General features: G+C 37.9%; 2 protein-coding genes across 3 annotated transcripts; one reads left to right on the top strand and one right to left on the bottom strand.

The window, feature by feature from the left end:
• Nucleotides 1–460: 460 nt before the first annotated feature.
• On the bottom strand, nucleotides 461–18,697 carry LOC149610680 (cytochrome P450 4V2-like). Its single transcript, XM_089858837.1, has 6 exons — nucleotides 18,558–18,697; nucleotides 6,935–7,108; nucleotides 6,702–6,875; nucleotides 6,106–6,172; nucleotides 5,863–6,042; nucleotides 461–932 (listed from the first exon to the last, which is right to left on the bottom strand). The coding sequence occupies exons 1-6, from the start codon at nucleotides 18,618–18,620 to the stop codon at nucleotides 775–777; spliced, it is 816 nt and encodes a 271-aa protein (XP_089714963.1). The 5' UTR covers nucleotides 18,621–18,697; the 3' UTR covers nucleotides 461–774.
• A 2,984-nt stretch (nucleotides 18,698–21,681) lies between these two features.
• On the top strand, nucleotides 21,682–24,334 carry LOC149610679 (uncharacterized). 2 transcript variants are annotated; one of them, XM_089858811.1, is made up of 3 exons: nucleotides 21,682–21,833; nucleotides 23,761–24,105; nucleotides 24,183–24,334. In XM_089858811.1, the coding sequence occupies exons 2-3, from the start codon at nucleotides 23,769–23,771 to the stop codon at nucleotides 24,329–24,331; spliced, it is 486 nt and encodes a 161-aa protein (XP_089714937.1). In that variant the 5' UTR covers nucleotides 21,682–21,833; nucleotides 23,761–23,768; the 3' UTR covers nucleotides 24,332–24,334. The 2 variants fall into 2 exon arrangements, with proteins under 2 accessions (XP_089714937.1, XP_089714936.1); XM_089858810.1 differs by lacking the exon at nucleotides 21,682–21,833 and having other exon boundaries at nucleotides 23,739–24,105.
• The last annotated feature ends 3,127 nt before the right edge of the window (nucleotides 24,335–27,461 follow it).

Below are 27,461 nucleotides of genomic sequence, written 5' to 3'. Positions count from 1 at the left end.
TAGCTTTCGGACACTTGAACTTTCATTCTCTATCATATAAAAAGCGTGACTTTCCTTCCAATTACAATAAGTCTACGAGAAAGAAACAACAACAATGAGAAAAGCGAATAACCTCACAAGCCCCTTAAATGCTATTAGCTATTTCTAAATGAAAACAGGCAAATGAAACTATGAAAGGAAATCAAAATCTAATGAAATAGTAAAAAGTTTAAAAACCCAAAATAATACCGCTCTGATTCAATACTATTGTAATAAAAATACAATTTTAAAATAAATTGACAATTAATATTTAATGGAGTGATATAAACATATGCTTTCCTCTTCAACTCAGGATGTGAACATAATTGAGTATTTCGTCATAACATAATATTTAAATCACCTGCCCAGAATATAGTAATATTTTCAATATTTGAGGCATTTTTATAGAGACTGCATAAACAGTTAAGAAATGAACACCGAATAAACTTCCTTAAATTATTTATATAAAGGCGGATACATCTTTGAATACATAAAACTTAATTTGGTACGAAGATATATTTTATAGAGTATTTACAGATCCAAACCGAAACAATATAGGCATATAAATAGTACGTTAAAAAGTCCTTCAATTTTGTTATTACCTTTATTGCACCCCAAGCAATGAAATTTTTGGAAATATTTTATGCCTCTTGTAAATGTGTAGTTATAAAATTGGATCTCATTTCAATAAATCTACAAACAGATTTAAGTTTCAAATTTCAATTGCAGATATAAATTTGTTTGTTGAAGGCAGATCTATCTTAGGAGAAAGGTTACTGGTAGTCCACCAATTGGTCTTTGCACCATTTCAAGGGAAAGAAGAATTTTGTCTCGTGGTAGTGTTGATTTTACAGTAAAGCGTCTCAGTATCGTGCTCAACACTATTTTCATATTCAGCAAGGCGAAGCGATATCCTGGAAAAGGTTAAGCAAATGTATCTCATTTACTTTGTTGCTGTCATGCGAAATTGAAAAAAAATATTCATAGTGAGACTTGATAAGGTTAAAACTAAACATGTTGAGGCGACCAGCCAGTAAGTCAATGGATTGCTGGGCTCGCTCATTCTAAATTTCACGTCTCTGCAATGAAAGCTATGCGTACCAGTTAACTTAAATGATGATCTGTATGTGGTATGTACATGTGAGATGTACAATGTGTTTTGTAGGGTTACAATTAATATCAAGGTTATCTTCAAATAAAGTAGAGCTCTATAGAGACGGGATTTCCTTCCACATAACCGAAAGCCGCAGGTGGCACCAGCACTAACCGATAACTGAACACTGCTTAGATATCACCGTTTTGTTAAGAAATAATTAAACCCGGGTACGCTGATGGGATGAAATTCATTTTGCGAAATGGATTGAATCCCTCATATTGCTTGTTACTTCTCCAAGGCTCAGTCAAATGCTATTTGTTTTTCCTTTATTTTTGATTATAGCCAAGGCTAACCAATCCTAATCTAAAATATTCCAGTCAGGCATAACATAACCGAAACTAACTTAATCTAGATTAACATAGCCTACCCTAACAAAACCTAACCCAACCGAACCGAACCTAGATTAACCTAGGTGTAAAATTATTGGTAGGATTGCACTTTACGTGACCCACCCAACTAACAATGGTTTCTAGTTAATTAGACTGTGGGGAGTCCGAAAAAAATAGTTAAAAAATTATTTGGCCGCCGCAAGTTGGTTAAAAAAATTTTTGAAAATTTCAAAATCCACTCACTTACCCTCATTGAAGCCGCTATCCGCTTAACGCATTCTGCACTCAATCTTGCAAAATAAGCCGGGGGGACTGTGAAAAATTGACGTACTCGCGCCGGAAACATTTACGTACTCGCGCCGGAGATATAGCTATGGAATTTTTTAAGCTTACTGAAACTGTTCATTTCTGATAAAAGGACGGAAATATAATGCGAGAAAAACTGCTATGTTTTGGGAAAGTCGTTGAATTTTTGGGGAATTCGATAAATGATAACGGTGAATTTTGGTAAATGCCGTCAAATTATTCTTGAATTTGATAAATCTGAAGGACAATATTTTGGAAAAGGTGTCAAATTATTCGGGAATTTGATAAATGTGAAGGACGATATCATGGAAAAAGGTGTCAAATTAATCTGAATTTGATAAATCTGGAGGACGTTATTTTGGAAAAGGTGTCAAATTATTTGGGTGTTTGATAAATGTGAAGGATGATATTTTGGAAAAGGTGTCAAATTATTTGGGTGTTTGATAAATGTGAAGGATGATATTTTGGAAAAGGTGTCAAATTATTTGGGAATTTGATAAATGTGAATGACGATATTTTGGAAAAGGTATCAAATTATTTGGGAATTTGATAAATGTGAATGACGATATTTTGGAAAAGGTGTCAATTTATTTGGGAATTTGATAAATGTGAATGACGATATTTTGGAAAAGGTGTCAAATTATTTGGGAATTTGATAAATGTAAGGGACGATATTTTGGAAAATGTGCCAAATTATTCGGGAATTTGATAAATGTGAAGGACGATATTTTGGAAAAGGTATCAAATTATTTGGGAATTTGATAAATGTGAATGACGATATTTTGGAAAAGGTGTCAATTTATTTGGGAATTTGATAAATGTGAATGACGATATTTTGGAAAAGGTGTCAAATTATTTGGGAATTTGATAAATGTAAGGGACGATATTTTGGAAAATGTGCCAAATTATTCGGGAATTTGATAAATGTGAAGGACGATACTTTGGAAAAGGCATCAAATTATTCCCGAATTTGGTAAATGTAAAGGACGATATTTTGGAAAAGGTGTTTACATTTGTCAAATTGCCAAAAAATAGGCACTCTTTCCAAAATATAGTTGCAATGACTTCCAAAATATTGATGTTGACGTTTGATAATTGACCAATAGTTTGTCGCCTTTTCCAAAATATTGCTGAAATAACTAGACGCCTTTTCCAAAATATTGAAATAAATTGACGCCTTTTCCAAAATATTGAAATAAATTGACGCCTTTTCCAAAATATTGAAATAAATTGACGCCTTTTTCAAAATATAGTTGAAATAAATTGACTCCTTTTCCAAAAAATAGTTGAAATAAATTGACGCCTTTTCCAAAATATAGTTGAAATAAATTGACGCCTTTTCCAAAATATAGTTGAAATAAATTGACGCCTTTTCCAAAATATAGTTGAAATAAATTGACGCCTTTTCCGAAATATAGTTGAAATAAATTGACGCCTTTTCCAAAATATAGTTGAAATAAATTGACCAAAATATAGTTGAAATAAATTGACCAAAATATAGTTGAAATAAATTGACCAAAATATAGTTGAAATAAATTGACGCCTTTTCCAAAATATAGTTGAAATAAATTGACGCCTTTTCCAAAATATAGTTGAAATAAATTGACGCCTTTTCCAAAATATAGTTGAAATAAATTGACACCTTTTCCAAAATATAGTTGAAATAAATTGACGCCTTTTCCAAAATATAGTTGAAATAAATTGACGCCTCTTCCAAAATATTGTTGAAGTAAATTGACGCCTTTTCCAAAATATAGTTGAAATAAATTGACGCCTTTTCCAAAATATAGTTGAAATAAATTGACCAAAATATAGTTGAAATAAATTGACCAAAATATAGTTGAAATAAATTGACCAAAATATAGTTGAAATAAATTGACCAAAATATAGTTGAAATAAATTGACCAAAATATAGTTGAAATAAATTGACGCCTTTTCCAAAATATAGTTGAAATAACTAGACGCCTTTTCCAAAATATTGAAATAAATTGACGCCTTTTCCAAAATATAGTTGAAATAAATTGACGCCTTTTCCAAAATATAGTTGAAATAAATTGACGCCTTTTCCAAAATATAGTTGAAATAAATTGACGCCTTTTCCAAAATATAGTTGAAATAAATTGACGCCTCTTCCAAAATATAGTTGAAATAAATTGACGCCTTTTACAAAATATAGTTGAAATAAATTGACGCCTTTTACAAAATATAGTTGAAATAAATTGACGCCTTTTACAAAATATAGTTGAAATAAATTGACGCCTTTTACAAAATATAGTTGAAATAAATTGACGCCTTTTACAAAATATAGTTGAAATAAATTGACGCCTTTTACAAAATATAGTTGAAATAAATTGACGCCTTTTACAAAATATAGTTGAAATAAATTGACGCCTTTTACAAAATATAGTTGAAATAAATTGACGCCTTTTACAAAATATAGTTGAAATAAATTGACGCCTTTTCCAAAATATAGTTGAAATAAATTGACGCCTTTTACAAAATATAGTTGAAATAAATTGACGCCTTTTACAAAATATAGTTGAAATAAATTGACGCCTTTTACAAAATATAGTTGAAATAAATTGACGCCTTTTACAAAATATAGTTGAAATAAATTGACGCCTTTTACAAAATATAGTTGAAATAAATTGACGCCTCATATATATTGATGTTGACATTTGCCAACTGCCCAATAATTTGCCGCCTTTTCCGAAATATTGTTGAAATAAATTGACGCCTTTTCCAAAATATTGATGTTGACATTTGGTTCTTTCTCAATAATTTGTCGCCTTTCCCAAAATATAGTTGCAAAAAAACTAGACTCCTTTTCTGAAATATTGACGTTGACATTTGCTAATTTCCCTATATTTTGACAACTTTTCTCTACGCCTTTTATTTCAATTTTTTTTTACAAAAAATCATATTTACCAAGGATTTGACACATTTTCCCAAAAATAATGTTGAGTGAATTAAAAAAAATCCCGAATAATTTGACGGCTTTTTTCAAAATTTACCGTTATCAATTATTGAATTCCCAAAAAATTCAATGATTTTCCCAAAACATTTCAATTTTTCTCGCATTTATATTTCCCTCCTTTTATCAGAAATAAATGTTTCCGTAAGCTTAAAAAAATCCATAGCTATAAAACTCCGGCGCGAGTCCGGCAATTTTTCACAGACCTCCTCGGCTTATTTTGCAAGATTGAGTGCAGAATGCGTTAAGCGGATAGCGGCTTCAATGGCGGTAAGTGCATGGATTTTAAAATTTTCAAAAAAATTTTTGACCAACTTGCGGCGGCCAAATAATTTTTTAACTATTTTTTTCGGACTCCTCATGGTCCAATTAACTAGAAACCATTGTTAGTTGGGTGGGTCACGTAAAGTGCAATCCTACCAAATTATTGGTAAAAGTAACAAAATGAAAGCAATAATATTTTGGAAAGCCGTAAAATTTTTGGAACTAATCTATTCTTTTAAGTTAATTAAAATTTGTGCTAAAAGACAACAGTCTGGCATTGAGACTAACCTACAAAAAAATATTTGGTTTACTTCCGTTCCTGGTCTCGCATTGACTATGCTCAAAATGGAGAACATCTTACATGTTGTCACGATCAGGTGAATTACAGCACTAGCATTCGTTTGATATCAATGGGATGACTACATAAATCTCATAGATTCGAAATTTAATATTCTGCATTTGAGATCAGTGGGATTATTAGAAAATCTTATTGACTCGAAATCCGTCATGCCACACGTCTGAACTTATTAGTGTTATCAGTGCATTGGTAAAAGGTATTAGCTTTTCCGTTGAATCCATCAACCGATTTGATGTAGACACGTGACATTCCCAATCACTACTATAAGTAACACTACTACATCAAAATATAGATCATGACACGCCCCTGCATAACGCATTGTAAATCTCTTTAAGGTCATTCGAAATATCCAAGTACTGTACTATTTAAAATAACGGTATTGGTGTCTCTTAAGAATGATCGAGCACAGGGTAATCGATTCAGTCCTCGATCTTGAAATTATATACTTTTTATGTACCTGGGCATCCTCTGGGACCGGCTGAGAAGGCGAGAAATCCGTAAGGGTTAGGGTCTTTTTCGGTATTGGGCAAAAAGCGTTCGGGAGAGAATAACTCGGGGTCCAAGTAAACATCCGGATCACGGTGAACTGTGTCAAACCACGCGATGCATTCGGTTCCCTTCGGTATAACTGAGTCACCTGGAAATTCAAAACAGATCACTGAGTTTCCCCGTTTAGGTATTCCGTGGTGATATGAATTACCAATTATCAAGTCTTCATCCAAATGTCTCGCTATTGCCGGTGCCGGAGTGTAAAGCCTGGCTGCTTCCTGCGAAAATTAAAATAAAAATTAAAAGAATTTGTCAATGTTTTGTCTCTTTGCTTCTTAATTGCAGGAATAAATTATAAGGCGTAGGTTACGCCAAAATTAATTCAGTCAGGGTATTCTTAACGGCATAACAGGCACCTGGGCAATGCAGTATCCTGCACCCCATATTCAAATCAACCATGGACCCCATAAGGCCCTATGTTTATGGAACGTCAATGGATATAAAATGCGTTTGATAAGGCTGATGCCATGGTTCCAAGATATTTTAAAAATTAAATTAACAAGAATTTAATTTGGGACCCTAATGATATGTCCTACATACAGTTTCGAGCTAAGGTGTTGTTACATTAGAGCTATATGAGTGTATTGATAAAGATTCTAGAGTATATGGAGATAATTAATGTATTTAAGATTTATAATATAGTGACAGCAGAAATACAATTGCTGTTGTAAATATTGATGGGTATATCTATTAATTCTTGTTATTACTCATTTCGTTGTAATTAAAGTAAGTTCTTTGACCACGTACTTTGATAACGCAGTCTAAATAGGGTAGTCTTTTCAGGTAATCTAATTCTACTGGAGTTTCATCGTAGGAACCAAGCAGTTCGTCCAATTCTTGGTGCACTTTCATTTGGGCAGCCTCATTCTGTCCAAGCAGGAACAACACCCAACTCATATTGAGTGCCATCGTATCGTGACCCTAAAAGAGTTACAATAAATTGATTGATTCGAAGTTATGTGTAAATCACGATATATTACTCCAAATAAAATGGCTTCGACTTCATCTTGAACATTTTCTAATCGGAAATTGTCGTGACTAAAGTGCATGTCCAAAAGGAAATCCAAAAGCGAAAGGCTTCGTTTAAAATCGGGAATCTCTTTGGGAGCTTCTTTCTTCAAAGTCAAGAACTCTGATTTTCTTTGTTCAATAATCTGACAATGAGTTCAATTTTGTCAAGAAATATAAAAAATAAAGATCTTATATATGAACAGGGATAGATTTAATTTAAGAAGTAGGAATGGAGAACGGTTAGTATTTATTTCAGTCCGACTCATAGCCCAGTATAGAGCCCCTCCCTCCAACACGTAACGAACAGTTTAAATTATCTTATAGGCTCACTTAAACTACGTTTCGATGACGTTCCTGACAGGGACAGCGACAAACACGTAATTCCATTTTACCTCTGTCGCTATGACCCGTCTCTTCTTTCATGCCCCTCCGTCCCGCGGAAGGGGGTCCGGGACTTCGACCCGCACCCAGATTACTCTGCTCTTCATTCCTACTTCTAAAATTAAATCTATCCCTGATATGAACTTGTTACTCAGCTTACTCTCGCCGAGTGCATCGTACTTACATGGATAAATAATGCGCTGAGGAAATTTGTTTTCACGCTATAGGATAGGCAACTCCCTATCTCGAACGACAGATGATTCTGTATATACTCTGTTACAACATCGGTTGTCAGCACGCCCAAAGCTAGGTCTCTATGTAACCTAGCTTTGTACGTGCTGTCAAGAGACGAAACACTTCAGGATCTTCAGAATTTAAAATATCCGCGAGTTTTTTTAGCTCGAGTGCACGGACCTCTATTCCTTAATTTCAAATACGTGTGAAATTGCCTACAGCCTACTACACGTATTTGAAACTAAAGCCTTGAGGTCCATGCACTCGAGCTAAAAACTCGTGAATATTTTGAATCCTGAAAATCCTGAAGTTTATTGTCTCTTGTCAGCACGCGCAAAGCTAGGTTACAAAGAGACCTAGCTTTGGGCGTGCTGACAACCGATGTTGTAACAGAGTATATACAGAATAAGCTCTCGTTGCAGATAGGGAGTTGCCTATCCTGTAGAGTTAAAACAAATTTCCTCGCTCGCATTCTTTATCCATGGTACTTACTGTTAAGGTTCTTGAATTCTATCAATGAATACCAAGTCGAAACTAGTCCGGTGCAGTGTATTTTATTTCCAAAATATAAATAGTAATAATGACATAATAATAAGCGAACTTATCACTTAGACAACTTCAGAGAACTGAAACTAGTTGACAATAAAGCAGACTACATTACAGGTCGGGTGAATGTGAAAACGCTCCTAAAGGGCTGAACATAAACTAACCTGAATTAGCCTGTAACCGAGTCTATTTTTATTTTATGCCTACTTTTACACTCCCTTGACTCGGATACAGAAGACAAGTTTAATTTTATACAAAATTCTAAAAATTTTCGTTTGGGAAGTAACTTAGTAAACAAGTCTGCTATATTGTCATCCGTCTTAACAAAAACAAGGTTAAATAAATTATTGCTTATACAATCGCGTACAAAATGGTATCTTAAGTCTATATGTTTAGAACGATTGTTTTCGATAACATTTTTAGACATGTAAATAGCGGCCTGACTATCACTATATATTTTCGTCTCGCGTAATTCTAACTTATCCATGCTATACAGTTCTCTCAGTATGGGCGTCATCCATTGGACTTCTTTCGCTACTTCTGCAATCGCTATGTACTCGCTTTCCGTGGATGAGAGGGCCACGCATGCTTGCTTCACGGATCTCCAGAGGATGGGGTTGTTGCCAATATTGACGACAAAGCCGCTGGTGGATTTTCTGTCATCGAGGTCCGAAGCCCATGATGCATCAGTGTATCCTTCCAAATCCATTCGGGCAGTCTTGTGGTAGTTGATAGCGTAACTCTGGGACTCTACAACGTATGCTAAAACTCGAAGGAGATAGTTGTAGTGTTCCTGTCCAGGATTTGACGAATATCTTGCGAGACACGAGATTATGTACGTGATATCAGGTCGTGTTCGTTGTGATAGATACAGGAGGATTCCAACCAGTTTCCTGTAAGGATATTGCTCCTGATCCGATGAGTTGATTCCATTCTGACTCAGCCGCGTTCCTTGTTCTAACGGTACATCGAGCTTCTTTCGAGAGGCTTCTATATTGAATTCCTTTGCTATTTTCGTAATATATCGGGATTGATGTATGCGGACTTCTTCAGGTCTTGTGAAGTCGAATTCAACGCCGAGGAAGTATCTAAGCTGCCCCAAGTCGGTAATCTCGAAAATCGTCTGTAACTTGCGAAGTAACTCCTTCATGATATCGTGCTGTCTTGCTATGAGAATAATGTCGTCAACGTAGACAATTAATATCGCTCGCGTGCCAAAACGATATAGGCAGTTACATCCCTGAATTTTCGTGTATCCTAGCTTTCTTAATGTCGAGTCCAATTCTTCAAACCATTTTCTTCCGCTTTGTTTTAGCCCACATAATCCTTTCTTGAGATGCCATACGAAAGTTTCCTTGCCTGGTGAGACGTAACCCTTGGGTTGTTTAACATACACGTCTTCATCGATGCTCCCATATAAATAGGCGCCTTTAATGTCCAGTTGTTGATGGCACCATCCGAGGCAGACAATAAATACGAAGACGCATACTCGGACTAAGGTGAAATTGATTACTGGCGCATACGTCACATCGTAATCTACGCCGTAGATTTGTGAGTATCCTTGAGCAACCAGTCTTGCTTTATATTTGGCGATTTTTCCTTTGTCGTCCCGTTTGATTACGTATATCCATTTCGTTCCGATGAGTTTCTTGTCAGCCGGATGCTCTACCAACTCATAGACTTGGCGTTGTGTTATGGTCCTCATTTCGATGTCCATGGCGTTTGTCCACGTATCGACATCGTCCCTTTGCATGGCTTCTTCATATGTTATTGGGGCTTCTACCATGTTGGCTTCAACATTTGTATCTGAATCAGTCGTTTTCGGTGAGAAATTGAAGAAATTAGGATCGTAAGGTTTTCCTTGTTGCTTCAAATATTCCTTTATTCGTTTCTGTGAATGAAAGCGTTTGTTTGCTTCGACGTCATAATCTTCCCTTTGATGATCCTTTGGTTCTTGTTATGATTCGTCTTTCCCAGTGGATATTGTTCTCCGTATCTGTTCCATCATTCTTTGATCGGTCTTGTCCTTTAATTTCATTGTCTATAGGTTCGTCTGACGTACTTTCGGAGGATTCATTTGATGTCGTAGATGATTCAGAGTCCGTTTCACTGTCATCTTCTGATTCAGTGTCATCATGGTCTCGTGGTTCTAACAGCTGCCAATGGCTATTATAGAATTTGACGTTCATATCTTCTTTCTGTGTTCCAAGTTCGGTATAGCCGTTTTTCTTTTCATCAAATTTCACGTGCTTCGTCTCCTCCACGTAGTCCTCTTGGGGGAACCATATTCGATAGCCCTTTGATGCAGCGGCATAACCAATCAAAATGCCCATCTTGGCATTATTGTCCAATTTACTTCTCTTGACTTTCGGTTGATGAACAAAAGCCAAACAACCAAATCGTCTTAGATGTTTCACGGATATGTGTCGTCGCAGCCATTTTTCTTCCGGTACACTCCCCTCAACCTTGGAGTGCGGGAGTCTGTTAGTCAGGTAGACAAATGTCATTAAGGCCTCTCCCCACAGCCGTTGGGGAAGACCTCCATCTTCCAGTAGCGTACGCACTCCCTCCAACGCTGTACGATTGAACCTCTCCGCCGTACCGTTCATCTCTGGGCTGTACGTATTCGTTCGTTCCACTTGGATTCCTTCTTTCTGGCAAACGTCAGTAAATGCTTTGTTGCAGTATTCCAGGCCATTATCGGTTCTGATTTTCTTTATCTTCTGCCCGGTTTGTCGTTCTGCCCACGCTTTATACTTCAGGAAGGAGTTAAGCGCTTCTGCCTTGGAGGATATCATATATACCGTGACTTTTCTTGAAAAATCATCAATGAAGCTGATAAAGTATTTGAACCCTGCCCGTGATTCTACGGGAGCTGGACCCCATAGATCACTGTGTACAAGTTCCAAGACATCCTTGGACTGTATTCCGTCACTGGTGCGAGATGGCTCTTTTGTTGACTTAGAGAGTCGACAGGGGATACAGGTGTCAAGCTGGTCCTTAAACCGCGGCAGTCCCTTTACCATGTTGCCTTTACTTAGTTGCTGCATTCTTCGAATATTCGGATGTCCCAGTCGCTTATGCCATGTTTCTGTTTCTTTTGAACTGATATGACTTTCTTGGTTGATTTCTTCTTCTTGTAATACCGAAGCATCAAGCATATATAGGTTGTTCTTATGAAGCCGTGCCTCTATGACTATTTCATCATCATCTGGTTTAATGATTGTGAATCGTCCTTGAAATGCTACGAGCTTGAATCCTTGTTTATCTATTTGTCGCACAGATAGTAGATTTCTCTTGTAAGATGGTACGTAATAGACATCATGCAAGGTAACTGGCGTTCCGTTCTTTAATACAAGCTGGACTTCCCCGATTCCTATGGCTTGGGTTTTACTTTCTGCCGTATCGATGTCTATCGTTATTTCCTTCACATTGATCATCCAATCCAGGCGCTTGCAAAAGTGGTGAGTGGCTCCACTGTCTAACACCCATTGATCTTCATCTGTTGTGGCAGTCATCGCAGAAGCGTAGAAATTAATGACTTGCCCTTTACGTTTCTTCTTTGTTGACTTCTTTTGCCTTTCTTTCCTTTGTTTATCCGGACATCCAGTTGAGAAATGGCCGATTTTATGACAAGTGAAACATTCAACTTCTTTCTTTGTTTCGTTACGTTGTCCTTGAGAACGAGGGTTTGTTCTTGCGGTGACCGTTGATGAGAACCCTATATGGTATGTCGCATCTTCCGATGCCGCCGCTTTCGCTTGCTGCTTTAATCGCTCATATTCCGCAATCAGTAACGTCTTTACCTTTTGTGGCGTGAATTCTTCTTTGGATAACCCACAAATTGTAAAGCCCACGTTGTCGTATTCCTTTGGTAACATATGTATCATCTGATATGCTATCTCTTCGTCTGGAATAGTGCCGCCGGCTTTCTTCAACTTCGTCGCTATCGCTTGCATCTTTGCTAAGTAGACAGCCATTGATTCTGGAGGAGTATATCGCAGGTTTAGCAGTTCTGTACGTAACATCAATATTCGTGTACGAGATATGGGCTCATGCTGTTCTTCCAGAAGCTTCCAAGCTTCTACAGCTGTGTTACAGGATTCTATTAGATGCTTATGTTCATCATCAACTGCCATGGAAATCTTCGATAGTGCTCGCTCCTGTCGTAGACGATATCTTTCCCTTTCTTCTGCTCGTGCTGATTCTGCAGGAGGTTCTTCAGTCTCATTGACAATGCCCCATAGGCCAAAGTCCAGTAACGCCATTTTTATGTTGAATTTCCATAAAGTATAATTATCATCGGATAATTTCTTGAATTCAAAAGCTGTCGTACCTTCGTTGCCTTCCGCCATATTTAATTACTCGACTTTACCGTGGTGTTAAGCCTTGGTCCACCCTGATAGCAATCCGTCTAAGAACCACGCTCTGCTACCATGTTAAGGTTCTTGAATTCTATCAATGAATACCAAGTCGAAACTAGTCCGGTGCAGTGTATTTTATTTCCAAAATATAAATTCTATGAGAGCGGTAGCTCTCTTAGATAAGACTTCATACTGCTCTTAATGTATAAGGAGGGTTTTTTGTTTGGATGTAGTTTTTTTTGTATTGTACTAATTGGTTCAAAAAAAATCCACTGAACTACAATTCGGACCCTTAATATGTGGTTAAAATTTCAAAGAGATCCATTAATTAGTTTATTTTATAAAAAATAAAGTTGCTAAGGGTGGTTTTCATTTCCATAAAATTAATCACAGATTTTGACGAAAAACTGGAAATTTCCCATAGAAATAACGTGGGAAATTTTCCAAAGTTACAAATTTTGTCCATACCCTTACAAAAATAACTATACGTTAGATAGATTTGAAAACGGTCTTAAATGAAAGCCCCATATCCATAGTTGGCGCCTATTTTTTTTCATCAAGAAAAATTAAGTTTAAGTACTGTTTTTCATAGTTTTAATTACATGCTCCGACTTACGTGGTTTACCCTGAAACTATGGAACCTGCGACATTTTAGCATGAGTAATGTAGTGTATGAAGCGAGTTTGGTCGTTTTACCGCGGTTATAGTCAAATTCTTGGAACAAATAGCTAGCTTAATGGACATTTTATCTTTTCTCTGTTTAGGTTAAAGCTATTTAAACGTGATTACCTTGTGGGTGCTTGTAGGTACTTGTGGGTGCTTGTAGGTACTTGTGGGTACTTGTGGGTGCATGTAGGTACTTGTGGGTGCTTGTCGGTACTTGTTGGTGCTTATGGGTACTTGTGGGTACTTGTAGGTGCTTGTGGGTACTTGTAGGTGCTTGTGGGTACTTGTAGGTGCTTGTGGGTACTTGTGGGTGCTTGTAGGTACTTGTGGGTTCTTGTGGGTACTTGTAGGTACTTGTGGGTTCTTGTGGGTACTTGTAGGTACTTGTGGGTTCTTGTGGGTACTTGTAGGTACTTGTGGGTTCTTGTGGGTACTTGTAGGTACTTGTGGGTGCTTGTGGGTGTTTGTAGGTACTTGTGGGTGCTTGTGGGTGTTTGCAGGTACTTGTGGGTGCTTGTAGGTACTTGTGGGTGCTTGTAGGTACTTGTGGGTGCTTGTAGGTACTTGTGGGTGCATTGGGTACTTGTGGGTGCATGTAGGTACTTGTGGGTGCATGTAGGTACTTGTGGGTGCTTGAAGGTACTTGTGGGTGCTTGTAGGTACTTGTGGGTGCATGTAGGTACTTGTGGGTGCATGTAGGTACTTGTGGGTGCATGTAGGTACTTGTGGGTGCATGTAGGTACTTGTGGGTGCATGTAGGTATTTGTGGGTACTTGTGAGTGCTTGTAGGTACTTGCGAGTGCTTGTAGGTACTTGCGAGTGCTTGTAGGTACTTGTGAGTGCTTGTAGGTACTTGTGAGTGCTTGTGGGTACTTGTGAGTGCTTGTGGGTGCTTGTAGGTACTTGTGGGTGCTTGTGGGTGCTTGTAGGTACTTGTGGGTACTTGTGAGTGCTTGTGGGTACTTGTGGGTGCTTGTAGGTACTTGTGGGTGCTTGTAGGTACTTGTGAGTGCTTGTAGGTACTTGTGGGTGCATGTAGGTACTTGTGGGTTTATGTAGGTACTTGTGGGTACTTGTGAGTGCTTGTAGGTACTTGAAGGTACTTGTGGGTACTTGTGAGTGCTTGTAGGTTCTTGTAGGTACTTGTGGGTACTTGTGAGTGCTTGTAGGTACTTGTAGGTACTTGTAGGTACTTGTGAGTGCTTGTAGGTACTTGTGGGTGCTTGTAGGTACTTGTGGGTGCTTGTAGGTGCTTGTGGCTGTTTTTAGGTGCTTGTGGGTGTTTGTAGGTGCTTGTGGGTGTTTGTAGGTGCTTGTGGGTGTTTGTAGGTACTTGTGAGTGCTTGTAGGTACTTGTGAGTGCTTGTAGGTACTCGTAGGTACTTGTGGGTGTTTGTAAGTACTTGTAGGTACTCGTAGATACTTCTGGGTGTTTGTAAGTACTTGTAGGTACTCGTAGGTACTTGTGGGTGCTTGTAGGTACTTGTGGGTTCTTGCCCCGGGTACTTGTGGGTTCATGTAGGTACTTGTGGGTGTTTGTAAGTACTTGTAGGTACTCGTACGTACTTGTGGGTGCTTGTAGGTACTTGTGGGTTCTTGCCCCGAGTACTTGTGGGTGCTTGCTCCGGGTACTTGTGGGTGCTTGCCCCGGGTACTTGAGGGTGCTTGCTCCGGGTACTTGTGGGTGCTTGCCCCGAGTACTTGTGGGTGCTTGCTCCGGGTACTTGTGGGTGCTTACCCCGGGTACTTGTGGGGGCTTGCCCCGGGTACTTGTGGGGGCTTACCCCGGGTACTTGTGGGTGCTTGCCCCGAGTACTTGTAGGTACTTGTGGGTGCTTGTAGGTACTTCTGGGTACTTGTGGGTGCTTGTAGGTACTTCTGAGTGCTTGTGGGTGCTTGTAGGTTTTGTGGGTGCTTGTAGGTATTGTGGGTATTTGTAGGTATTTGTAGGTACTTGTGGGTGCTTGTAGGTACTTGTGGGTGCTTGTAGGTACTTGTGGGTGCTTGTAGGTACTTGTGGGTGCTTGTAGGTACTTGTGGGTGCTTGTAGGTACTTGTGGGTACTAGTAGGTACTTGTGGGTGCTTGTAGGTACTTGTGGGTACTTTTGGGTAGATGCTTTGCCCGGGTGCTTGTGGGTAGGTGGAATTTTTAGGGGGGCGCCTCGCGTTTCAATAAATGATTGTAAAAAATGTATTATTCTAATTACAATAAGAATACAAACTTTTAATGATTTACGTTTTATTTTCGAAGTATCATTATAAATAAATGTCTGATTGAGCTAAAGTTATGGTCCCCTTTATATATGTTTCTGCTTAGTGCAGATTTTGAAAATGTAAAACAGTTTCTTAACATTCTTAATTAAAATGAAGACTGAAGGAACAGATATTAATCAAAAATGTCTTGATTGGAATCAAGACCTAAAAAGTATCGATAAGACTGAGGTTATCACTTGTCTGAATGATCAGATATTAATTTTTCTTTTTAATTGAAACTTAAATGCATGCTTAAGAAAAAACAACGTTCCATTACCGTTTTCCGTTGAAATAAATTATTTTACTGGTAATCAATTTCAAAAATTTACTTATCTCGGCTTTTCGACCACAATTCCATTCCCCGAAAACATTTTATCATTACATTAATTACTTTTGGGAGATAACGTGTCAAAATAGCCTATAAAAGAAGAAAAAACTGTAATAGCGGTCTGTATAGCCATGATAACAACCTTTTAAAAGTTGCAAGCACTATATAACCCTTTCGAGACTAACTGGACCTGAGCAAACTATAGCTTAACCTGCTACTAGTACGACCAGAGAGAATTGATGTAATCTGGAGTTGAAATTTCATCATGTGCGACCTGCGGCCCTGAAACTCTCCTATAGTCCCAATGTGTGTAGAACATAATTTTTTCGCTGTTATCTGCCAAAATCAATCTTTCTAGATAGTACCGCCTGCTCACTTGAATTTTTCATGATATAATAAGGTTTGAATGAACAAAATTTTAGATTACTATTTTCACTACTATGTCCCTCTGCTAACTTGAAGCAAACTTTCCTCTCTTTCTGCTGCTCATTACCGGTGCCATTCCCTTGACTTTCTGTTCGTTATAACTACTATCATGAATTTATTTATTTCAAACCAAAATATAAAAAAAATGGATTCTTTTTCCTTTTGTGCTACTTAGAATTTTCAAATGTATATAATGTTGCGCCGTGCCATATCAAATAGTCTCTAACCATTGTTAGAAACTAGAGATAGAAATTGGGCAGTAACACTGATCATGCCCTGAACTATGAGAAAGAACAATACGACGGTTGACTAAAGTACACTTGATATTACATCATTTTGCAAAACCGCGAGTAAAAATCTTACTGTCCCTATTCTAGAGGGCCGGTAGGCCCTTCTAGATAAGAACCCACACCCTCCCGTAATGTTAAGGAAATAATTCACAGATTTTAGGCTTAGCGTCCCATAGAAAAAGCATGGGATTTTTGGTGGGCCACTCCATCGAATAACTCAGAAACTACTGCGAAGTTAAGGTTCGGAACACTTTTGAATTATCAAACAACTATTGAATGTTGAACTTCTGAAGTTTGATTAAGAAAAATTAAGTCTAAGTATTTTATTTTAATTAATTTATAAATCATGGTAAAACCGTTACATATATTACACTGTTTTCATAGCATTTCGTTCAGCCTTCATCGGGTTTGTGGCGCATAGGATAACGCGTCTGCCTATGGAGCAGGAGATTGCAGGTTCGAGTCCTGGCAAGCTCGGTCTTTATTTTTACAGATCTTTTATTCAACATAAATGAAATGATCCTATAAATACAATGTTTGGATAATTGTTTTGTTACGAAGTACGGGCTTGTGGCGTAATGGATAACGCGTTTGCATTCGAGGCAAAACATTGCAGGTTCGAGTCTTGGAAAGCGCGTTGTCTATTTTTGATGAAGAATCTTAGTATATATAAGGGAAAATTATTAAATAACAAAATTTCAATGAAATGTGCGCGTGTGGCGCGTGGTTTAGAAATAACTTTTTTTTAAATCTATGCAAAAAGGTCAACAAAACTTAATTGAGTCACCAACCGCCTTTTTATATAAAATAAGTTACCACCCGCCTATCTATGGTGAATTAATTTACAACCTGCCTACCAATTGTGAATTAATTTAACACTCCCCTGCCAAATAATTTAAAATTTTAATCTTTCCCATAAATAATGAGAGGCACTTGGAGGGAGCCAATATGCTCACGAACATCTTACTGGAACATCGAACAACACAACTTCATTAGAAGTTTGACAAGCCTATTATTATTTTTATAATAGATTAATACAAATTAAGGCTGAAGGAACAGATATTATATAAAAAAGACTTGGTTTGCCCAAGCCTTAAAAACAAAACGATAAGAGTTTTTCCAGTTGTCTGAAGCGCGGATATTTTTTTTCTATTGAATTTTAAAGACAATCCGTATTTTACTACTCTTTAGAATTTAATTCAATCACCTGATTTTACTGCTAATGGATTAGTTTCCTATAAATTAATTGTAATAAAAAATTACTTATCTCAGATTTTTCAACAACAATTCCATTTTCCTGAATCATTTTATCATGCATTTATAATTTTGAGGGATATCGTGTAAATTTAATCAAATTGACTCTTTCTTTTTTAATTTCCGAGAATTTTCCTTTCAAAAGGTTTTAAACACATCAAGTATTCATAATGTTGTCAACTAAATAGCAACTCAACCAACACTTCTAAAATCTTCCCCACAAGTACTGATATACACAGTTCAATAATTGTGACTCTGCTTAAAGAAGAAACGAACCCCTTTATCAAATATAAGAAAGGTGATAACAGCCCCCTTTTGTATTCGAAAAGACCGCATATAATACATTATTAATGAGAGTATTATTTGAAAATTAAAGTACGTTCTCCATTGAAAAGAAAAAAATTCATGATAAAATGTTTCAGGAAAATGGAATTGTTCATGAAAAATCTGAGATAAGTAATTTTTTATTTCAATTAATTTATAGGAAACTAATCCATTAGCAGGAAAATCAGGTGATTGAATTAAATTCTAAAGAGTAGTAAAATACGGATTGTCTTTAAAATTCAATAGAAAAAAAATATCCGCGCTTCAGACAACTGGAAAAACTCTTATCGTTTTGTTTTTAAGGCTTGGGCAAACCAAGTCTTTTTTATATATAGTAATAATGACATAATAATAAGCAAACTTATCACTTTGGCAACTTCAGAGAACTGAAACTAGTTGACAATAAAGCAGACTACATTACAGGTCGGGTGAATGTGAAAACGCTCCTAAAGGGCTGAACATAAACTAACCTGAATAAGCCTGTAACCGAGTCTATTTTTATTTTATGCCTACTTTTACACTTACCTTCAATGTTAAATTCCTGGCGTAGTCGAGAGCTTCAAAGTATCGTTTGCCCTTAGGGAACATTTTGAATAACCAATCGACCCAGTAATGCGGCTTTGCAAATCGTATAAAGAACCCCTCATTCAATCTAGTTTAAAAAAATTAATTATTTTCAAGGGATTTCGTGTAAGCACCTTGACGGACATAGATTTAATTGTTGCTGGCTTGACAAATTTTCAAATTTGCACCCAAAAAAGTTTAAATCTGTAAGTTGCTAAGAAGACTGATGTTCAAAAAAATATGATAATTTAAATTTATTTTGTTCAGACTAGTTAATAAACTAAATAACTAATGTCGTCTATTTAAGACAAAGCAACATCGTTTATCCTGTGTGGTTTCATTTAGTAGGTAGCTATCTGTAACACTGGACAAATATGATAACGGTATATAACCAAAGGTAAGGGTAAAGATTACATAAAAAGAAATACGTTTCAGTACCAATGGCTTGTTATATTCATCTCCATTCATTACCAGTTAAACGAAGAAGGTCACACTTAACTTAAAGGCCGACTTCCATCGAAAAGGGTTCTTACGAACTGAAAACCGTGCATCGAGAGTAACAATGGAGCGACCGTGCCGATTTTCGAATCCCCGCTGGACAAAATTTTGAGGGGTTCTCACGAACTGAAAACCTTGATACGGGGGTTCTTACGAACTGAAGATAAACAATAGATATTTTCCTTCAGAGGGTCGTAAAAATCGGGAATAAAATATTTAAGAGACTTTCTATTGTTTATCTTCAGTTCGTAAGAACCCGCATAGCAAGGTTTTCAGTTCGTAAGAACCCCTCCAAATTTTGCCCCAGTGGGGACTCGAAAATTGGCATGGTCGCTCTATTGTTAAGAATCGATGCACGGTCTTCAGTTCGTAAGAACCCTTTTCGGTGGAAGTCGCCCTTTAACCCCCCCCTTCCTCCATTTCCCCAATATTTAAATTTTACAATCACCAGTGGTTCCAGTGTTTTGGGTCATCTGAGCCGACGCAATACACCCAGCAAATATTACCATATAGGTCGTAACCTTTTCACATTAGTGAACGGTACATGACTCTCCGGACTTGCCCACCAACCTTAATAACCTAAAACTATAAAACGTTCGTGTACAAGAATGATTATTGTTGTGGCTTGACACTCGCTAGCGCCTGAAGGACCGATCACTCAGTCTAATCGGTGTACATTTGTAAGAGAGTAGACCATTTTAGAAATTACATACAGAGAATTAAAACACAGGTGTGATGCCGCCATTAAGGTCTTCTCTCTCGCTCGCTTAGAAGCACCGCTATAGGCAGTGCAAGTTGACTAGCCTCCTGCTTGTAGTCAACTTTGTTACCGTCTGGCGGTGACCCTTGGTGCGAGGGATAATACCCAATGGTGGCCTCGCCACTGTGTGTTTTCCGAAATGGTATTTACGCGTGCTAAAATGATTATGCGTAATACGTTATCGGTGTACAAGTAACGCCAACAATGTAGAAAGGGGTGGTGACGTTATAAAACTCTAAAGTACGAAGAGGGAAATTGCAGTGCAACCTTTCCTTCATAGTCGCGACATTAGAAATGTAGCATTTCGATATACGAAATTAAATGTATGAATTCGTGCAACACCCTGGTTTGGAATCGACTTTTAAAAATTTACATTTTCCTTTCGAATTATGTCATAGTTCGCTTGGTCTTTGTAGACAGAGTATTTCAAATATTCATTATTGATCCCTCAGCACGTACTCCCTTCAAAATAATTAATTTCATGATAAAATGTTTTCGGAAAATGTAATTATTCTTGAAAAAGCGTAGATATGTAATTTTTTCAATTAATTTAGAGGGAATAGATCGATTAACAGTAAAATCAGTTGATTGAATTTAATATTTTTTAAGGATTAAATGGATAAAAATAAGTAAAAAAAATTGCAATATCTGAAACTTCAGCCAATTGATAAACCTCACACATATCGTTTGTTTTTTCGGTCTTGGTCCAAAGCAAGACGTTTTTTTATAATATACTCTGTTACAATATCGGTTGTCAGCACGCGCAAAGCTGTTACTCTATGTAACGTAGCTTTGTACGTGCTGTCAAGAGACAAAAAACTTCAGGATCTTCAGCATTTAAAATATCCGCGAGTTTTTTAGCTCGAGTGCACGGACCTCTAGACCTTAGTTTCAAATACGTGTGAAATTACCTACAGCCTACTACACGTATTTGAAACTAAGGCCTAGAGGTCCGTGCACTCGAGCTAAAAAACTCGCGGATATTTTAAATCCTGAAGATCCTGAAGTTTTTTGTCTCTTGACAGCACGTACAAAGCTACGTTCCCTAGAGAAATATATTTGCGCGTGCTGACAACCGATGTTGTAACAGAGTATATACAGAATAAGCTGTCGCCCGAGATAGGGAGTTGCCTATCCTGTAGAGTGAAAACAAATTTCCTCACGCGCATTCTTTATCCATGCTATTACTCCCTAAAGGCAAGTTTTGGACAAGGAGAATGGGATTGATTTTATTTATCCTTTAAAACGGTTGCAATTACTGAATTTACAATTGTGACATAGGAAATTAATTTGAATTAAAAAATCTATTGACTCTAAAAGCTTGAATCGTTTTTAATATAATATAATATAATATATTGTAACACACATCTCATTAAATTTTAAAGACATTTGGTCCATCAGATACAAAAATATTGTGGATTAAGTACTGAATTTACAATTGTGACATTGGAAATTAATTTTTATTAAAATAATTATCTACTCTAAAAGCTTGATTCGTTTTTAGTATAATAGAATATATTGTCACACACCTCTTGTTAAAGTTTCAGGACATTTGGACCAGCAGATCCGAAGATATATTCAGTCTTAGCACTGAAGCTATCATTTTGATTTTGAAAATAATTTTTATAAAAACAAAACTATCCACTCTAGAAGCTTGAATTCTGTTTAGAATAATAAAACACGTCGAAACGCAGGGCTCATTAAAATTTTCGGTCATTTGTATCAATAGGACAAAGGATCTGGCCAAAAAACCTACCTCCTTCCATAGAACTTAATGTTAATTTTCGGTTCCTTAGAATTTTTTTCAAAAGTCGCGCTTATACGTGTAAGCAGCTTGCGTCGTGTTGCGCGTGATCGAGTGCGCTATAGGGCGAGCAGCTTGCGTCGTGTTTTGCTAGATCGAATGGGCTATGCCTATGCCAATCGTTGCTGAACGCACTGTAAAATTTTCAAATAACAAGGCGATACCAACTTATCAAGTAAGCGAATTTATTTTTAAACTTATTGTCATGGAACATGATTTTAAACTGAAACTTATTAACAAATTGGATTTTTATGTGTTTAATTACTTTTTAGTAGCACTGACAGCTTATATTTTAACTTTGAAATGTTTTTGAAACGTCTTTTTCAAAATATAGCACTTAAGCCTCGGTTAATGAGCGCTGCTTTCTTTCATGGCTCAGCTAAGCTAAGGTTTAGGGGAAATAGAAATATTTCAGTGGGGGAAAAATTTCGTCTGCTACGAAAATTGGGCCTGCCTTTGAGTGTAGGGCGGCCATTTTATGAGGGTTTTCTCTATGGGCAAATAGCATTGGTGACGTAGCCATTACCCCCTCTGAAATAGCTATTTCAGTGGGGGAAAAATTTCGTCTGCTACGAAAATTGGGCCTGCCTTTGAGTGTAGGGCGGCCATTTTATGAGGGTTTTCTCTATGGGCAAATAGCATTGGTGACGTAGCCATTACCCCCTCTGAAATAGCTATTTCAGTGGGGGAAAAATTTCGTCTGCTACGAAAATTGGGCCTGCCTTTGAGTGTAGGGCGGCCATTTTATGAGGGTTTTCTCTATGGGCAAATAGCATTGGTGACGTAGCCATTACCCCCTCTGAAATAGCTATTTCAGTGGGGGAAAAATTTCGTCTGCTACGAAAATTGGGCCTGCCTTTGAGTGTAGGGCGGCCATTTTATGAGGGTTTTCTCTATGGGCAAATAGCATTGGTGACGTAGCCATTACCCCCTCTGAAATAGCTATTTCAGTGGGGGAAAAATTTCGTCTGCTACGAAAATTGGGCCTGCCTTTGAGTGTAGGGCGGCCATTTTATGAGGGTTTTCTCTATGGGCAAATAGCATTGGTGACGTAGCCATTACCCCCTCTGAAATAGCTATTTCAGTGGGGGAAAAATTTCGTCTGCTACGAAAATTGGGCCTGCCTTTGAGTGTAGGGCGGCCATTTTATGAGGGTTTTCTCTATGGGCAAATAGCATTGGTGACGTAGCCATTACCCCCTCTGAAATAGCTATTTCAGTGGGGGAAAAATTTCGTCTGCTACGAAAATTGGGCCTGCCTTTGAGTGTAGGGCGGCCATTTTATGAGGGTTTTCTCTATGGGCAAATAGCATTGGTGACGTAGCCATTACCCCCTCTGAAATAGCTATTTCAGTGGGGGAAAAATTTCGTCTGCTACGAAAATTGGGCCTGCCTTTGAGTGTAGGGCGGCCATTTTATGAGGGTTTTCTCTATGGGCAAATAGCATTGGTGACGTAGCCATTACCCCCTCTGAAATAGCTATTTCAGTGGGGGAAAAATTTCGTCTGCTACGAAAATTGGGCCTGCCTTTGAGTGTAGGGCGGCCATTTTATGAGGGTTTTCTCTATGGGCAAATAGCATTGGTGACGTAGCCATTACCCCCTCTGAAATAGCTCTATAGAAATAAGCCAGCACCTGTCCGTTTGCTGGTGGGGGAAAATATTAGAAGTACGATACAGGCCCGTGATTAAGATAAACCGGGTTTCAAGAAACTAAATTCGATTAATTCAAGAAACGTCTTTAAATTATTCCACTTCACCCCATTTCTGCCGCCTGTTTTTCAATCCCTTAATTAATTAAAGCATAGCGCGGCTCCAGTGCATCCCCTACAAGGGAACTTTCTTCCTGAACTCCGGGTTTGGCTTGGCAAAGGCTAGTGGGCGGGATTTATACATGCACGTATAAATTCCGCCCATAAATGCCTCTTGCTTTGCCAAGCCAAAACTGGAGTTCGTAAGGAAAATCAACCTGTAGGGGATCCACTGGAGCCGTGCTATGCTTTAAATATTTTTCACTCTTAAAATCAGCTTCCATTAAAGAGAAAATAGTCCGTAAGTGAAACGAAGATTAGAACCATAATAATGTCTTTATTTCAAAATCTAGTTAACAAAATGGATGACATAGGCCTAATTTCAATATCTGAAAATTGCACCATAACGGTAGGGTTTATGAATGAAGGTGGGCAAGTAAGCGTCAGAGGTGGCCATGTAAGCTTCAGCAGAGATGGCCAATTAAGGGTCAGAGGTGGCCAATTAATAGTCAGACGTGGCCAGTTACGCGTCAGAGGTGCAGTTGTTGCCGGAAGAGGACGGGGTACAGGGGGCCGAATCGAGAGGGCGACTGGGCCGCCCCGAGGCCGTAGCGGCCGCAACGGCAGGGGCCGGCGTTGCTACAATTGCAGTCGTTACGGCCACTTGGCGCGCGAATGCTCGAGCAGCGGAGTTGATGGTATAAAAAATAATTTATTGCTTAACGGTGCAAATTTACAATTATGTATTAATTCTATTATACAATTCCGTTAAAAGACGCTCCTGGAAGCCACCAGGGAGCGTTGGGGGCGCAGGATGAGGCGCCTATGCCGCCGGTTGAGGACCCTGTCCCGCAGGGACCAGCTGAGGTGGATCAGCAGCGCCGCGCTGCCGAGGACAGGTCCCTCGATGACTTCGAGGACTAACTAAAAATGTAAGTATTGTATTAATTCCATATAACTTTTTTAGAGAGTTATTGCGATTGATAACTATCGGCTAAAGGGTTAGTGTCTATCTACAGAGACATCTCTCGCTGCCAGAGAGACTGACATTAACCCTTTAAGCAATAATTAACACTTGCAATAACTAACTAAAAAGTTACAGAATTGCATGCAGGTCCTACTGCATATACCTTCATCATTCTAATTTTAAATCATTTCCATACAGTATCCTCATCAAGAAAAAATTAAGGGCATTATTTTTTTTATTTTTTTTAAATATTATAATTTTTATTTAAATGTGATACTTTGTTTTAATGTAAAAATACATTTCGAAATATTAAATCTTTTTGAAAAATAATTAAGTTTTTTCATAATGTTAAACATTTGTCACTTTTCATTCTCCCTTAACGCTAAGAAACAAATCACCGATCATTCAGGTTTCTTAAAAACTGAAAAAGGTCCATAATAGGGACTTGGCAATTCGGGCTTAACTCCGCCCCCAGCGCCATTATGGTATGTTTTTTTAACAGAATGAAAGCTACATAAGCCCCTCCTCTTGGTATGTTTATTAGCACTAGTGGAAGGTAGCCTGACGTTGCATGACGTAGTAGTGCCAAGTCCCTATTATTCATGTTTACTTATATACTGATTTGCTTAACCAATTATGTGGTCCTCTACATTGGCTCAAGTTTCAGTAATTAAATAACACACCAACACTGCGTCACCAGTACAACATTGACGGTGACCCTCTTCCATCCACAGCGTGTGTTGCTGACCTTGGCACCCTTGTCGATGAAGCCCTTTTATTTTGCAATCACACTTCCAAAATAGTCGGGCACATTAACACAATCTCAAAATAGTTTTCACATTGAACTGTCTTTAAGCTTTCCCCTAGGATTTTGAAGTCAAGTTTTCATACGGTGAAAACGCTAGCGTTGATCTTCAACGCCATAATAATTTGGATAAATATGCCATGGATTAACTAACGCTAGGGATAGTTCGTTCCCCCAAAAAGATAACGCACGCATGTTCCAAACGCCCCCTAGCAGCAGCTACTATCCCTAACAGGAAGTTATAAGAAATTTGGACCAAATATCACGTGGTCTATGACGTCAAAATTGAAATACTGCCTAAAGTGGGCAAAAACGATTTATTTTGCCGAGAGATGGCGCTATATCTACATCCGTTTTGGTCCAATAAATTGGGGGAATGAAGAGGGGAATCAAGGAATAATTCGGAACATGTAGTTGGCGATAGCAATACATGGGAAACCCAGTTAGTGAACAATCCCTAGCGTTAGTTAATCCATGAATATGCCATTGTTTACTTGTATCTTCTATTAACCAGCACCACTGTTACATAAATACGCCAATTTCATACACCTTAGATTCACATATACATAGCATTTTAGCGAGATTAACAAATTATGAAGCCCTGTGTATCTTATATGGTAATGTTGAAAGAACTGCATGAATGTAAACAGCACTGTTTAAACTGGCTTGTTCAACTTCAAAACACGACGAACTTTCTGTCAGCCTTCCCGTAGGGGAATTTACACTGTTTAACTTTAGATGCGGTGAAACCGTGAAAACACCATCACGTTATATTTTTCACGTTAAACTTTCTTCCAGCTGACCAGCTTTCACGTAGGATTTTGAAGTCAATTTTTCAAACGATCAAAACACTACCCCTCATTTTCAACGCCCTAATAATTTGGATAGATATCCCATTTTTTTACTTGTAGATATCCATTTGAATCTAATTAACTTCATCACTTAAAACGAAACCCCCAAAAATTTCTAGAACGCATGTTTCACATCACATCTACTAGTATGTAATGTAGCGTAAAATGAAGCAGACGATGGTTAAGAAGAGTCCTACCAGGCTGGGAAATAGCACACTTCCTCTGGTCCAAAACCAGTTTATTAATTGCTTGGACTAGTTTTTTAATTCAAGAAGTGAGGGTTACTGGTCCTCGGGACCAGTTTATTAATTGCAAATCTATTCGAGAGCAAAGGCTGGGACCAGTCCGGAGACCAGTAAATGATTTCAGACACTAGGGGGTCACTGGTCCAAAGGACTAGTTTAAAAAATATCCTTATTTCCCAGCCTGAGTCCTACTATTACTCCCAGTGAGGGAAATAAGGCACTTTCACAGACCAATAGCCAGTTTAAAAATTACCTGGGCCAGTTTAAAAATTAAACGCTTTGGGGTCTACTGGCCCTGGTGGCCACTTAATTAATTCAAAGCTTTCCCCCTCAAGATTTTGGATCATTAAATAAATACTATGTTAATCCCTAAAATTGTCTCGTCTTTGCTTCTATGCTGTTTGCTTGCTGGGCCTGAATTGTGTATGTGGGAGTGGGATTATGGGTGGGTTTCGTATGTCTGTCTACGCTCTACACAGTGTAGAATCTGTAGATGAAGTAATTTTTGCAGTTAGCTAAAGCATGGCTAAGGGGAAGATAATCTCTCCGTAGTCTTGTTTGGGTCTGGTCTCTAGGGAAAGGCAGCCTGCTGCCTTTGACTGTATTAGAGTCTATGGGAAGATAACAATGGAGTGTCAACTCCCTCCCTACGGGCCGAATTTTTTAATTTAGCATTACTCCAATATTTTTAAATACCCATAACTATAAAAAGTAACCTACTAAGCCTACGTCCTAGCAAATATTGTCCAGAATAGATAATTTGGCCCTAAATTACGAAATCCTGATTTTTGAGGCTAAAAGTGGTAGGTGGCACCGTGGCCAGTTTTTTAATTAAAATACCTAGGCTCTACTGGCCACAGGTCCAGTTTTAAAAAAATCTTTATTTCCCACACTGAAATTTACTCCAAGTCTGGGAAATAAGAATATTTTTTGAACTAGTCCTTCGGTTGTTCGGACCGGTGACTCCCCCCCCCTAGCATGGATAAAGAATGCGCGTGAGTATTGAGGAAATATGTTTTCACGCTACAGGATAGGCAACTCCCTATCTCGAACGACAGATTATTCTGTATATACTCTGTAACAACATGGGTTGTCAGCACGCGCAAACATAGGTCTCTATGGAACTTGGGTTTGTGCGTGCTGACAAGAGACAAAAAACTTGAGGATGTTCAGGATTTAAAATATC

The sequence above is a fragment of the Phalangium opilio genome, unplaced genomic scaffold (genome assembly GCF_054372755.1).
Source record: "Phalangium opilio isolate 3A_F unplaced genomic scaffold, DU_Popi_V2 ptg000329l_1, whole genome shotgun sequence".
NCBI lineage: Eukaryota > Metazoa > Arthropoda > Arachnida > Opiliones > Phalangiidae > Phalangium > Phalangium opilio.
The sequence above is the reverse complement of the archived record's forward strand: the minus strand, read 5'-3'. Positions and strand labels throughout refer to the sequence as shown.